The sequence below is a fragment of the Taudactylus pleione genome, unplaced genomic scaffold (assembly GCF_031769625.1).
Source record: "Taudactylus pleione unplaced genomic scaffold, aTauple2 ptg000051l, whole genome shotgun sequence".
Taxonomy (NCBI): Eukaryota; Metazoa; Chordata; class Amphibia; order Anura; family Myobatrachidae; genus Taudactylus; species Taudactylus pleione.
Window position 1 is genome coordinate 2,392,851 of NW_028284453.1, and position 15,595 is coordinate 2,408,445.

Genomic DNA, 15,595 nt, shown 5'->3' on the forward strand with positions numbered 1-15,595 from the left:
GCGGCCGCCTGGACTTACGCTTGGGGTAGTAGAGGCTCATGCGGAGGTACAAGGGAATTCAAGAGATGAAGTGTACAGTTAGAGCTGATACAGATAATGGTTCTGATGAGTTGGCAATAGCATTGATGTTATGGCAATAATACCGATGGTGTGGCAAGTCTGCCGAAGGTGCGGCAATTGTGCCGATGTTGTGGTGATGGTGCTGATGTTGTGGCAATAGCCATAGATAAATAGTCTAGGGTATGAAAATGGCTATGAGAGCCAATGGTGTGGCAACTGTGCCGATGTTGCGGTGATGGTGCCGATGGTGCAGCAATAGCCATAGATAAACAGTCTAGGGTTAGCAAATGGCTTTGAGAGACGATGGTGCAGCAAGTGTGCCAATGTTGCAGTGATGACGCTGATGTTGCAGCAATTGCCATAGATAAACAGTCTAGGGTATAAAAAGGCTTTGAGAGCCAATGGTGTGGCAAGTGTGCCGATGATGCAGTGATGGTGCTGATGTTTCAGCATGGGAGCTGCTTGGAGTGGCTAAGAAGCCATTTGGAAATTGGTGGTAGCACGGGAGCTACTTGGTGCATCTAGAATGGAAGCAATATCATGGAGAGAACAAAAGCTGCCCATGCAGCTAAGCTGATGAAATCCACAGACATGCCATAGTTGGCACAGGTGCAGTAGTTCAGTCAGTATAAATAGGCTGCAGCATTAATCAAGCTACACCTGTGGATGAGACATCACTTCCTGAGGCATGCTGATCGCCTAGCAACAGGAGCAACAGGAGTAACCCCGTCCTGCCTGGAAAAGCTGTCAGTCATGCCTGGGAAAGCGGTCAAGTCGTGACAGTGACTTGTAACAGTACCCACCCCTTGATGGGGGGGTTGAAGAACCCCCAGAACCTGGTTTATTCAGAAAATCTTGAAAGAAACATCTTCTCAACCTGGGAGCATGTAATGCAGTATCAGGAACCCAGGAACCTTCCTCCGGCCCATAGCCCTTCCAGTGGACTAAGAATTGCAGATGACCCCTGAATAATCTAGAGTCCAAACTTTTCTCCACAATTAATTCATGTTGACCATGGACCATAATGGAAGCAGGCCTGGGCGCGAACCTAGATTTGAACTTGGTTGACGAAAAGACCGGTTTAAGCAAAGAACAATGGAAAGTATTATTAATACGGAGACAGTTGGGCAATTGAAGTTTGAAGGCTACTGGGTTCACCTGTGAAATAATTCAGAATGGACCAATAAATCTGGGACCCAACTTCTGTGTAGGCTGATGGAGCTTGATGTTTTTGGTGGAGAGCCAAACCAAATCACCTTTCTTAAAACAACACAACCTCCGATGCTTGTCAACAGATTCTTTGGATCGGAGAGATACCTTCCGAAGGCTTTGATGAACCCTGCCCCAAATATGTTGGAATCGAGAGACAGAAGAAGAAGCTGGTGATTCGGAGTCAAAGGCATTTGACCTCTGAGGTTGCCCTGTAACACAGAAGAATTGGGATACTGAAGATGCAGAGTGACATGAATTATTAACAGCAAACTCAGCAAGTGGCAGATGTGAGACCCAATCATTATGACACTTGGAAACATAACCGCGTAGATACTGTTACAGACACTGATTAATGCACTCAGTCTGTCCATTGGACTACGGATGGTAACCTGAAGAAAAACTAAGATCAATGCCCAGAGAAGTACAGAACACTCGCCAAAACTGTGCCACAAATTGTGATCCTTGATCCGACACAATATCCATTTGGTAAACCATGTACCCGAAAAATGTGTTGGAGAAACAGGCTGGAAAGTCCCTTAGCAGAAGGAAGTTTTTGCAATGGTATGAAGTGTGCCATTTTACTAAATCAGTCCATAACCATACAGATAACAGAACATCAAGCAGATATTGGGAGATCAACGATGAAATCCATGGTGATGTGAGTCCAGGGTCTCCTGGGTATGGAAAGTGGAAGTAATAGACCCGCAGGAGCTGTCTGAGGTGTCTTATTCTGGGCACATACCTCACATGCCAAGACAAATCCACGCACATCTTTAGTCAATGATGGCCACCAAACAGAACGGGAGAGTAACTCCGAAGTCTTACTGAAACCTGGATGACCAGAAACTCAACTAGCATGAAATCAAGCAGAACTGCTCTTCTGTACTTCTCTGGCACAAACAAAGAAGAAGATTTCTCCGGAGGTGAATCTGATTGAGATGCCCGAATCAGATCTGCCAGATTATGAGTGAGGGCGCAATGGAAGAAAGAGTCTGGGATAATAGCTTCGTCTGACCTGGACATCTGTACTGGTTCAAATCTCCTGGATAGGGCATCAGCCTTGATGTTCTTGGAACCAGGACGGAAGGAGATGAGGAAGTTGAACCGGGTAAAAAATAATGCCCAACGTGCTTGCCGGGAATTCAACCTTTTAGCAGACTGAATATAGGATAGGTTCTTGTGGTCAATAAGAACCAAAATCTGGTGTTTGGCCCCTTCCAGCTAGTGTCTCCATCCTCGAAAGTCCATTTAATAGCTAGCAACTCTCGATTTCCTACGTCATAATTGCATTCAGCAGAGGAAAATTTTCGAGAAAAGAATGCACATTGGTGCAACTTACTATCTGTCGAGTCTTTCTGTGACAAAATGGCTCTTGCTCCTACTTCTGAGGCATCTACCTCTACAATAAAAGGAAGATCAGGATCAGGATGTCGAAGAACAGGTGCTTGAGTGAAAGCAACTTTGAGAGTTTTAAAAGACTGGATCGCCTCGATTGGCCAGTTAAAGGTATCCGCTCCTGTCTTTGTCAAATTTACAATGGGTGCCACTATGCTGGAAACAGATTTTATTAATTGGCGATAATAATTAGAAAAGCTGAGGAACCGCTTAAGTATAGCCTCAACTTTCCCTTGATCCATTGAAAATCCCTGGGACGAGATAGTATATCCCAGAAAAGAGACCTGAGTGACATCAATGTCACATTTTTACATCTTGGCATACAGATGGTTCTCCCGCAATTTTTGAAGAACCTGACGTACGTGCTGATGATGTTGGTCAAGTGACTGGGAGAAAATGAGAATGTCATCTAGGTATACGACCACGAATACCCCCAAAAAGTCACGAAGAATGTCATTAATCAGGTCCTGGAAAACCACTGGAGCGTTAGATAAGCCAAAAGCCATGACTAGATACTCATAATGTCCGGAGTGAGTACTGAAGGCCATTTTCCACTCGTCTCCACTTTTGATTTGAATCAGGTTATATGCCCCTCAGAGGTCAATCTTGGAGAAGATATTAGCCTGACACAGCTGATCGAACAATACTGGAATGAGAGGAAACAGGTATGAATTCTTTACTGTAATGTTGTTGAGTCCCCTGTAATCAATACAGGGACGAAGAGACCCATCCTTCTTCCCCATGAAGAAAAAATCAGCTCCCAGTGGTGATTTAGAGGGACGGATGAAACCTTTAGTCAAGGCATTTTTGATGTACTCTGTCATAGCTTTTATCTGGTATTGAGAGGGAATACAACCGGCCTTTGGGTAATTTGGCGTTCGGTATCAAATTGATAGCACAGTCGTAAGACCTATGTGGAGGAAGAACATCCGCAAGTTTTTTGGAGAAAACATCAGCGTAATCCCTGTACTGAAGCGGAATGGCCAGAGATGTCTCAGAAATTGTAGGAAGTACAGACCGAATAGGCATAGTCAAGCAATGATTCTGACAAGTCTGACTCCATTTGATTATTTCACCATATTGGGAGGGGAGAACGAGCGCTTGTTAAAACTAAATATTTTATAATAAAGGAAAAACAAAAAAGTTATCAGACAAACAAACATAAAACACTAAAACCATATGTTTAAGCTCTTTTAGGAAAAATTAATGGCAGGTCCAAGCAAGCGTGCAGTGGTATGTTGAATCCAATGCAACCTAGCCACATTGTATTGCCTGCACTGCACAGGAAGCCGCACGAAGTGTAAATGGGGTAGCGGTGGTTGTGAGCAGTGGCAGAGGATGACGTCAGCGAGTCAGGGAGATCGTCAAATTGTAGTCCAGTAATGCTCCACTGTTCTTCCTCCTCTCTATCTCTGGGGTCCAACGTGTTTCGTACCTACCTAGGTACTTTTTCAAGGAAAGTTTCCTTTTCTCTAGATACTTCTATATGATTGTTACATTGCTTGAATATCAACACTGGTAAGTGAGGTGTTTAAAACTCTATCTGCAAATCAGATAGCTGATTGGATGGACAGAAATGTATGATTTTCACTGTTAATGTATGTAGTTAGTGGAAGCCTGCTCCACAGTCCTGCTCTTAAATCCTTAGTGTCAGGGCTCTGGCTCTCTTCCTAGAGAGCCAGGAGTAACCCCGTCCTGCCTGGGAAAGCTGTCAGAAAGGGTCAAGTTGTGACCGCGACTTGTAACAGCAGGAAGCACTAACGATGAGATGTATGAACATCTCTTCGGCCGGTGCGGAGGAGCGTTAACTCCCCCCTCCAGTGATCCCTGCCTGAGTAAATGGTGCATCAGCCTAGTGCTGATGGACTGTGTCTCAGTCCCGGCTGGCTCCACTGAGCATGCGCGGTATCTCCCAAGAATTGCAAGATCCAGAGTGCAGCCCTGGAGCCGGCAGCCACCGCAGCAGGGACAGCGCTGTCCCTGCTGTGGGGACAGGGCATCACCAGGCTTTAGCTGTCAGATAGCGACAGCTACAGCATTCAGAATGGTCAGGAAAACTGACCGTTCATACAATGCCGAGGTTATCTGTGCTGCTATCTTCTAGATAGCAATCATTTTTGTTTCGACCATTTTCATGTCGAACTTTTGTACCTGTTGATCATCTTACATGTCGAATTTTTAGTGTGTCTGACTCTTGTCCCTGTCTAACTATTGACTTTCTAACATCTGGTGTCTATCTAGACATTGACTATCTAATTACTGTCTATCTTTAGTGCAGAACCCTTACATAGCAACCTCGAAGACACTTATTAGATGTTGCTCTGCCTGGGCTCCAGCCTAGGTTGATGTTGATGATTGCATTCATGTTTTACTGAATGAACCTGAATTCCAACAATTGTATTTTATTTTTCTTCAAATATAATAATGTTTCTTTCTGCGGATTCTCCATTGAATTGTGAAAAATTGTGGACTCTTCAGGCTTCTCCTCTCATTGGGGCTAAGCACAACCCAATCATCTATCATCATAAGCCATTTTTATTTACAAATACTGTATTGAGTTAAAGGAGCCCAAATTAAAATGTTGCCTTGGACCCCATCAAACCATCATTCAGCTCTGATGATAAGAAAACTTATGTTTCCAGCTTTATATGTATTTATAAGTTAATATGTGGGTGTTGTTTATTCTAGGAAATTTTATTTGGTGTTACACTTGTCAGAATTCCAACATCAACAACTGTGATGACCAAAATTATCTGTGCGAGCATGACGAGGATATCTGTATGTTTGAAAGAACAAGAATTATATATGGTATACGTGCTTCAAATTATATCCTATTAATAAGTACTTTATGGTATAAATAAAATATTTATATTAAAATTAAAAAATAACTTTTATAGGCCTTTAAATTAGCGTGTAAAAAACAGCCCCAACTCTGGAGCTTCCACTGGTTAGGTCTCTTCCTCTTTACAGTTTCCATTGCCTACTGCTTACATTGGTTTTGAATCTGTGGGCCTGATTCAGAGCCGGACGCTTTTTAAAAGCACTCGCTCTGAATCTGGGTGTTTTTATCTTTGTTGCGGCCTCCTGGCCGCTCGCTAAGCTGTGGGTGACCACCCACAGCTTTTGCGAGTGGCCAGGTGATGGTCGTGACCATCGGGGCTTGCGAAGAGACCATTGTGTAGTATCTCGTCCGTCGCAAGCTCCAGAGAGCTTCCTGCTCTAACAGAGCAGGTAGCTCTCCACTGACATCGGGAACGTCTCTGTTTGTGTAGCCACCCCCCCTCCCCGCCTACAAAATGGGGCGAGCTGTTGATCAACATCGACAGCCACCCCTTTTGTTGTAAGTCCCGGAGCGAGAGAATTTCTCTCTCGCTCCGGGGCTTGCACATGCGTGCGTCGCGCACCGCACCTGCGCAGTACCCCACCATCGACCTGCTTGCAAGCGCTATGCGCTCGTGAGCGGGTCTGAATCAGTCCCAGTGTGTACTGTGAAATCTTTGTAGGGGTAAAATTACTTTGGCAAGCCATCGCTTCTCAGCATATTTTTTAAAAAAATGTAAACAGCAATGATATTAGAAGCTTAATATCATCGCTGTTTTAAACTTCAGTCTTAAACACGCAGATAAGCGATGCCTTACAAACACTGCCGCATAGTAAATGTACCTGTTTCTATTCGCGCTGTCATCCTCTCGTTTGTTATCTTTTGCTGTCTTCTTTTTTTGTTTTCCTGTTATTTTTACTAACATTTTTCATCTGTTCTTCTTCCATTTTTTCCTTTCCTGGTTCTCCTTTCTTTCAGCCACTTCATTTACCTCTATGTTCTCCTGTCTCAGCAATGGATTGTCCTGAATACATAGCTGTTAAGTGATTTTGTATTATTGCTCACAGTAGGGGTGATTCAAAGGTGTATGCAGGGAAACCATTGGGCGCAAGTGTCTGATGGTTTCCTTCTGTGCATGCGTCCGGACAACACTGCGCATGTCCTGCTGTGGGCACCGCACAAAGACACAGATCGAAATTGCATGCAGGTGTTTCTGAGTGGTACCTGGGGGGGTGTGGCTACCAATCATGGGAGTGTTGGTGTCAGTGACTGCATCTTAAGATGCTGATTATCGCTCCTAATGTCCGATCTCTCAAATGTGTCCATCTCCGAATCAAGCCCATTGTTTTTTAAGTTGGACGCGTCCTCCTGAGATACATCTTAGTCAACATGCATTTAAATATGATGCTTTTAGTATGTACTGTTTTTCTGTTCATGTTTGGACTGACAATTTTCCCAATTCTATTTGAGGAACTATACAACACAAAGTTCAGGTTGATGGTAAGAATAGACCTGCCAGAAAGCAGGTAACACTCATGTAAAGTTTACATGCATGTGTTGGGAAGTAGAGAATATAGTAGGCCAGTGGTTACCAAACTCAGGAGCTCATTCAGACCCGCTCGCTAGATGAGTTCGCTCGCACCCTGCGTATGCAAATCCAGCACATGCCAGCAAGGCAGGCGATCGCATGGCAAGGCATTAGCATGCCCACTATGTCTTGGCGTGCGATCACTATGTGTATGCAGACGCCCACCAGCCATTCATAAGACGCCCACTTGCGCACGGAATCTCCTGGAAGTGCATGAAACCATTGGTACATCGGGCACCATCAGATGCGATCACAGCGCTTGAGGTTGACTATACCCAGCCGCACTTCAGTGTGAAATACAACCAGGTGATGGTGTGTACTACGACACTGCCTCTTAATTATGTACGCCTCTGAAACGGCGTTAAGACACTCAGGCATGCCTGCATTCGCACCTCCACTCCCTCGTTTCTATTGGCCTGCCCCTATTACCACCCATAAACGGCCTCTCCTGTCACTCATTCATCTGGGCTGTCTTTGTTGGGTGAGTGAACGCTTTCCGAACTTTCGCTATGGTTCGCATACGTGCATTGCAATGCATACGCATGTGCATATTGCAAATATCGGCCAGCTACGAGTGTTCGCATCCTAGCAAGCGGGTCTGAATGAGCTCATCAGTGCTAAAGGCACCCTAACAGTCCAGGTGTTCAGAATATCCATTCTTAAGCACAGGTGACTTAATAAGTACCTCAATCAGTTTGATTATACCATATATGCAGAAGCATGGATATCCTTAAAACCTGGACAGTTAGGGTGCCTTGAGGACCAATTTTAAGATGTTTTATATAAGTGGTTCTCAACTCCAGTCCTAAAGTACCATCAACAGGACATGTTTTGTGGATTTCTTTAATCATGCACAGATGAGCTCATCTATTTTGCTGGGTCTGTAATTATCACACCTGCTGCCACAGTCGTGACTTGTTTTGAAAATATTAGGCTTGAGGTTGAGAACTGCTGCTATTAATTAATCCACTTGGATAAGAAAATAAAATGTATATAATCACCTTGACATTGATCTTTTCATAGAGAAAACTCTGTAATTATGAAACTGCAAACATGTTAGTAAAGACTTCAAGGGCCATATATAGTGACATCTTACCATTACTGTCCTTGTCTGCTTGCTAGAAACTGATAGTTTATTATTTTATTACAATGTCATACAGTTCATGATTTGTTTAATGGACAATTTAATGTTTAGCAAGATATTTTCTTTTCTTTAGATGGTAGAGATGACACAGAAATTACTAAACGATGTGGAAAATCCATTGAGTGCAGGAGATCTGGGATAATACGAAGTTTAAATAAGACCATTCTGATGAATACCACCTGTTGTAATAAGACTTTATGCAATGCTCCGTTACCAACCTGTAGGTATCAATCTGCAAAGTTCTTTTAGCCAAATGCCAAAGTAGATCCCAGAATTCATTATAAAATCATAACATTAATCTTTTATTCCTTCTAGACCTCAATGATTTACCCATCTGTCTATCTGATATGTAGGATTCTCTGATCTGCTTATGCTTAAGGCCCGTATTCAATTTGAGGTGAAAAGTCTGTATCCGCAATACTTTTGCGCCGTTGACGTAATTTCCCCTGTTTTGCTTTTACCCCGTATTCAATTTGAAAGACATTCCGCCTAGGCGGAAAGTTTATGCAATGTACGAGTCAAAAAAGTTTCGCCTATGAATAGCAGAGCGAAAGAAAGTGCAGAATTGGGGTTTTGGGGTGCAATGTTGCGGGAACCCCCCTGCAGCCTTCAGACACATCCCCCAAAGGTAATCTGGGTCAAAATAAAAAAAAAACACTTAAGGACGCCCCAAAAAATGACTTTGAAAAAGGGGGCAAAAAAAAAAATGTTGGGGTACAAAGTTAAAAACTAGCGAACTTGCCTCTGGGGGGTCCCCAAGTATGCCCCAAGTGTTTTTTTGATTGCAGGTGCTTGCGGCAGGTGGATTTTTCACAATTTTTTCAACTTCACTTTAGCAACTTTTAAATATGCTGACCCCCATTTTCAAATACCCCAAATTTGCTGAGATAAGTTACTTTTCAGGAAAAAATACTCCTAAATACTATACTGCATCACGTATAGAAAAACGCTATTTAGCAGCTATTGAGCACGTTTAAAAACACCAAATACCTTCAGCAACCCAAATCGCGGGGTACCATAGGGAACCCCCATGTCAGAGCATCTTTTGGGGGGAGTCAGGCTGATTTCCCCAATTCTGACAGCACTTTCCGCCTGTTCAAGTTTTGCCGGGTCCCGTTTTCACGTACTTTCAAATTGAATACAGGGTAAAGCGGCCACGCGCACAATACTTTTCCGCCTGCAAAACAAGCGAAGTAGGCGAAAAGTCTGGGCCGCAAAAAAGTATCGCGGCTCGGCTCAAATTGAATATGGCTCTATGTCTTGTTGTTAACACTTCCTTCGTGGTCACTGCCTAATATATATTCTTTATATTGAAAACATTAATGTTTTGTTTATTGATTTCTATATAGGGTAAATCAGCCAATTATAGGGGTCAATCCAATTATATGTGATGCCATCGCGGGTGCGACAATGGCCGCACTTGACGGCAGCCTGCACTCGCTCAAAACTGTGCACAGCCCCATAGGGATGCATACAAAATTGAGCATGTGCAACCTGAAAGATGGCCACGAGGGGTGCGAGATGCAGTGTCGTTGCCAGCGCTTGGATGCCGTGTCAACAGCGACAGGCACCCCTCAAGACTAATTGGATTGCCCCCTAAGAATATTATTCATTTTTTGGTGAATAGGGGCATAAGGAGACAAAGGGGTTCATACATTTTGTATCCAAAACAGAGCCAGAAAATTGCAAAAATAAGTATTTAGTTTTGTGCACGCAATGGGCCATATTCAATTAAAAGCCTTTTTCACCTGTTTTTTGGCGAAAATATCACCTAAAAAGTTTTCGCCTAATTCAATTCCATGACGATTTCGCCTAAGCGGAAACTCGATGCATTGAATTCGGCAAAAAAGATTCTCCAAAGAATAGCAGGTGAAAAGAGGTGCAAAATCTTTATTTTGGGGTGCAAACATGGGGAAGCGACTCAGAACCCTTGGGACAGCCCTCCAAAAGACAAATCTGCAAAAATAAAACAACTAGGAACACCCCAACAAAGACATGTAATTTTTGGGGTGAAAATGAAAAAGTGGGGGGACAAGCATAAAAACTAGTAAAATAGGTTTCTTGGGGGGCTGCAAGGATGGGTCGGTTGTTTTTGGGATTGCAGGTGCATGCAGCAGGTGGATTTTTTAAATTTTTTAAAAGTTCACTTTAGAGACATAAAAACATGCTTGCACCCATTGTCAAGTACCCCAAATTTGACAGTAATACTTCTTTTCACCAAAAAATACAGCTTTATGCCATTCTTCACCACTTTTACAAAGACGCTAATAGCAAGCAATTTACACAACTTAAGTACCCAAAATAGTTTTATTAGGGCTATTAGTACACATCTACATTGATTCCCTATGTTAGAGCATCTTTTTCTGGGGTAAAGACTGATTTTCCCAATTCTTTAAGTACTTTTCGCCTGTTCCGCGTTCGCCTATTGCCATTTTCGCCTATTTTGCAATTGAATTGGGAGAAAAGCGGGGACACGCACGGAATTAATTTGCCTTTAAAACAGGCGAATGAGGTGGATAGTCGGACAGGCGAAAACTTTACGGTTTTTAGCCTCTAATTGGATACGGGTTAATGTGTGAGCAATTACAGGTGACATAGATCGGCCCCATAATGCATAATAAAGTGTGCAACTGGATTAAGTATCTGTTATACCTATATACAGTACATATATTATTTACAGGAACATGTACAGGAGTTACTTTCATTATTATTTTGCATTCGGATCATTCCATGTCATTTGAGCCAGGAGTCCGCATTTGACCATCACCAATTTTGACAGTTGCACCCACCCCCACTTTGAGGGCCATAGATTTGCTACTGTTGCATATTGTGACCTAAATGTTTCCCAAACTTAGTCTGACCTACTGTATATGCAAATTGTTTTAGAACATTTTTATCCAAATTGATAGATGATCAGATAGGGCCAATCTTCAAAATTGGTTCGACTTGACATGGAATAACCCATTCCAAATACTTGAAAGTTTATACTTTCTATAGTTTCCATTGATGAGTGTTATCTAATATACCGGTATAGTAGGGTAATCAAACATGTTATATGTACTCGATTCTGACATACAGTGCATCCGGAAAGTGGGCCTGATTCAGAGTCGGACGCTATTTGCGCTCGCTCATTCAGAAAAAGGGGCCGGTTATTTAAATTGAGTGCTCGCTCTTTGCGGTCTGTTGACGCCTCTATGTCTGAGCGAGCGAACGAAACATGCACTCGCTATTTTGTAAAGATGCCCCCTGGCCACTCGCATCATACGTCAACTCCGCTATTTATTAGATTAATCGAGTACATCGAAAGGCGTCTGAACTGCTGGCAGTGCTTGTGGTTGGATTTTCCTACCGCAATCATGCGAACAGTTCAGGCTAAGAGACAACCAAGTGACGTGGCCGATGACGCTGCTTTGTTAATTATGCACACTCTTAAAACTCCTGTTTTGACCATTTGGCACGCCTGCGTTCGGATCTCCACTCCCCGTTTTCAAGCACCTTCCCCTGTTACCACCCACAAACGCCTCATCCTGTCACTCAAATTAGCAGGCACTCGCTATTTTGCGAACACACGATTTCCGACCGCACTGACTGGTTGGCGCATGCGCATTATGACCCATACACATACGCAGATGTGCGAACATCGCTCGGAGCGAACGAGCGGCCGCTTACGAGCGGCTCTGAATCAGGCCCAATATTCACAACGCTTCACTTTTTCTACATTTTGTTATGTTACAGCCTTATTCCAAAATGGAATAAATTCATTTTTGTCCTCAAAATTCTACACACAATATCCCATAATGACAACGTGTAAACAGTTTTTTTTGAGATTTTTGCAAATTTAATTAAAAAAAAACTAAGAAATCACATGCACATAAGGATTCACAGCCTTTGCTCAATACTTTGTTGATGCACCTTTGGCAGCAATTACAGCCTCAAGTCTTTTTGAATATGATGCCACAAGCTTGGCACACCTATCTTTGGGCAGTTTTGCCCATTCCTCTTTGCAGCACCTCTCAAGCTCCATCAGGTTGGATGGGAAGCGTCGGTGCACAGCCTTTTTCAGAGCTCTACAGAAATGTTCAATTGGATTCAAGATGGCCGTTACAGTGGTTTAATTATGCACGCCCCTGTAACGGTGTTCAAAAGCACTAACATGCCTACGTTTCGCCGACCACTCCCCATGACCACCCCAAATGGTCACTTCCTGTCAATCACTATGCATTTGGACTGCGTTCTCACTGCAATCGCTTTCCGGTTCGCTTACGCACATTGTGATGCACAGGCATAGCACAAACATCGACCGGCTGCGTGCAAACGCAGCCGTGCGATCCATCCTGAATAAGGCCCACTGTACATAGTGCACATGAAATGCATGGAAACAAGCATCTGTATATTGTAGCTCTGCATTGCCGAAAGTTCCATTGTCACAGAGCTTTGCTTACATGAGAACATCCTATTATACAGTGGTTCAGTTACTCCTCTTCTGTCACGTGTTATCTAAATGCATACCACTCTACATCTACCCGCCTTCAGTACGATCAGCTCTGGAGCATCTGCAGTTCAGAAACACACAATCATTAACTGCATCGGGCCCATTGTGTGCAATATTACTAACTTCATTTACAATAGCTTAGGGTAACATCAGTGGAGATCAATAAGTCATTTTATCTTATTCATTTTCAGTACCACCCATCAGCGCTGAGGACAATGGACTTATCTGCCCATCCTGCTTCGTCCCAAACTCAGATCGTTGTCTGGGGAGAAGCAGCTTGAAGTGCACAGGGAATGAAAACCGCTGTATTCACTACATGAGAACTGATATACAAGGTATATTCAAGTTGAGTTGGCGTTCTAAGTAATATATAGAATATATGGAAAAAGTGCACAAATGTTCATCTCTTACTGAGCAGTAAAATGCTACATTTTATTTTGTGAATACTGTTTATATATCTACTAGGGCGGGATGCATGAAGTATTACATTCGGGATGCATCCCGTCGGTCGTTGCATGCATGCTGGCTTTGGTAACGCCAGTATGCATGCCGATCACAGCAAATGGGCGCTCTCTCAGTAAGAGCGGCCCTTGGCAATGGAGGGACTTCTGGGTCTAAGACCCAGAAGCCCCTCTGGCATCCTTCTGCACATGTGCAGAAGGACACGCGCCGTGGGGGGTGCTGGGAGGCATCAAATTGGATCCCTCTCTCAGCACTCTTCTGTTAGAAGCCCGTAAGCTTCTATGGGTAACACCATCTTCCTTATGGCATTACCCACAGCAACCAAGCCCCGGAGTGCATCAAATTCCAGGGGCTTTGTGCATATGAGAAAAACGGTCAAACATGCATTTTGGGGGTTTGACCGCATTTCTCCCTTTGATGCATCCCACTCCTAAAGTGAATTGATCATAAAGCTACTTTTACATAAATCTAGGCTGACAATAATGTGGTTGTGGCTTTGGGTGTACAATGTGAATGGTAGTGTGACCGTGGCTGAGAATGTGTGTAACAATGTGGCTTTGGGTGTACAATGTGAATGGTAGTGTGACCGTGGCTGAGAATATGTGTAACAATGTAATTGGGAATGTGTAATGTGAGTGGTGATATAGCTATGGGTCACAAACTCTCGGCTAGATGGTATGGATGCTGACCATACAGTATGTTAGGAGTTGTAAAATACCCCGGATAGAGGGGCAAAGTCCAACATACCGGTAACCTTCACTTACCTTATATGCAGATTGTTTGTAGGGTTCCAATTAATGGACTGGTGGTATGAAGGAACTGAGAGCAGGCAGTGAGTGTGACCACACAACATGGGGGCATTCCACGAGTCATGGAGACATGTCCTCACAACACACCCCAGTCTCAGCATGCCGGCCAAGCACAGTGCCGTGAGGCGGAGCTGCTCGGCCAATCATTCAGGCTGCTGGACTGGTCCATCAGGCCATCGGCCCGTCTGGAATTTACAATTGGTATTCTTCTGTTTTGTGTCTGCTGAATGTACAGCGTTGCCGAATCTTTAGCTCTTTCTGACTCAATAGAATGTGTGAGGCAAGGATATCATTGTTGAGCTTTGAGCAGTTTTGTGAATGTGTGATGAGTGTCATCCATTATAATAAGACAAAAAAAACCTACATTCTTTCATGACGTATTCAAAATTGTGACACATTCTACTTGACCCAGTAATATGTTGTATGACCGCGCTATCATTACCTCATAAATGGTCAAATATTTCCAAAAATAAAGTATGCCCAAATGCTAACAAATATTGTATTGCGTTCATCTTGCCTGAACCATGCAGCAAGTTTGAACCTAATGTAAGACATATACTAACTGTATATATTTATTACAGATGTTTACGCAATGACAGAGGACTTACATGGCTGCACCACCAATGACATCTGTGAAGTTGGATCCAGCATTATATATTCATATTTAAATAAGAACAAACGTATAAAAACATATATCATGTGCAATGGTTCCATAAGCTGGAGAGCTACCGGCAGTGTCATGGATGTTATAATTCCCATTATTAGTATCCTGCAAATGTACATATAGCTATGTAACATGGCAGGGGATTATATACCATAGGTTCAATTATCTAACTGCTGTGTTCTTGGGTATCGGCTTTGTAACGTAGTTGTAAAATACTGGTGCAAATATATGGCAAGTGTATTATTAAACTATATTCACAGCAAGCGGCTATGGTCTGATACTTTGCAAATCCTATTCCCTAATTATATTTATGGAACATATTCAATTGTTTGAGCCTGGTAATACTATACAGCGTCACACAACAAAGAAAGATAAGTTTCTATATTATGATGCACTAGAGACGGGTTGGGTATGAAATCCCAGCTGTCGGGATGTTGCTGGTCAGAATACCAACAGTGGCATCCCAACAGCCAGAATCCCGACACCCATAGGAACTAATGGTAAGTGTTTTCCTTACCCCTACCCTAATCCTCCCCCCCGGTGCCTAAACCTAACCTCCGGCTGCACGCACCGTAAACCTAACACCCCCTCCCCAGTGCCTAAACCTAACCTACCCTCCCCACACCCTAAACCTAACACTCCCTCCCCAATGCCTAACCCTAACCAGCCCCCTAGTGCCTAAACTTAACCTCCCCCTCCATGCACCCTAATCGTAACACTCCCTCCCCGGTGCCTAACCCTAACCCTCCCCCTAGTGCCTAACCCTAACCCTGCACCCTAACCTCCCCCTAACACCCCGATACTTACCTTTGGGATGCCAACAGTCAGGATACTGGTGCCGGGATCCCGTCCTGTCGGGATTTCGGCGCCGGCATTTAGACCGTCGGCATCCTGAACGCCGGGATGCCAACTACATCCCCTAGAGACCAATAATGATAACTGACTAGC

At 43.5% G+C, this 15,595-nt stretch overlaps 1 protein-coding gene across 2 annotated transcripts in view; it reads left to right on the forward strand.

Moving 5' to 3' along the window:
• The window catches only part of LOC148535448 (uncharacterized), a 46,793-nt gene extending 31,893 nt beyond the window's left edge, over positions 1 to 14,900 (forward strand). For both annotated transcript variants that reach the window (XM_088462625.1, XM_088462626.1), the window contains exons 6-9: positions 5,356 to 5,475; positions 8,294 to 8,440; positions 12,904 to 13,047; positions 14,565 to 14,900. In XM_088462625.1, the coding sequence (XP_088318751.1) occupies positions 5,356 to 5,475; positions 8,294 to 8,440; positions 12,904 to 13,047; positions 14,565 to 14,770 (617 nt within the window). In that variant the 3' untranslated portion in view covers positions 14,771 to 14,900. The remainder of the gene's footprint in view (positions 1 to 5,355; positions 5,476 to 8,293; positions 8,441 to 12,903; positions 13,048 to 14,564) is intronic.
• Positions 14,901 to 15,595: the final 695 nt, after the last annotated feature.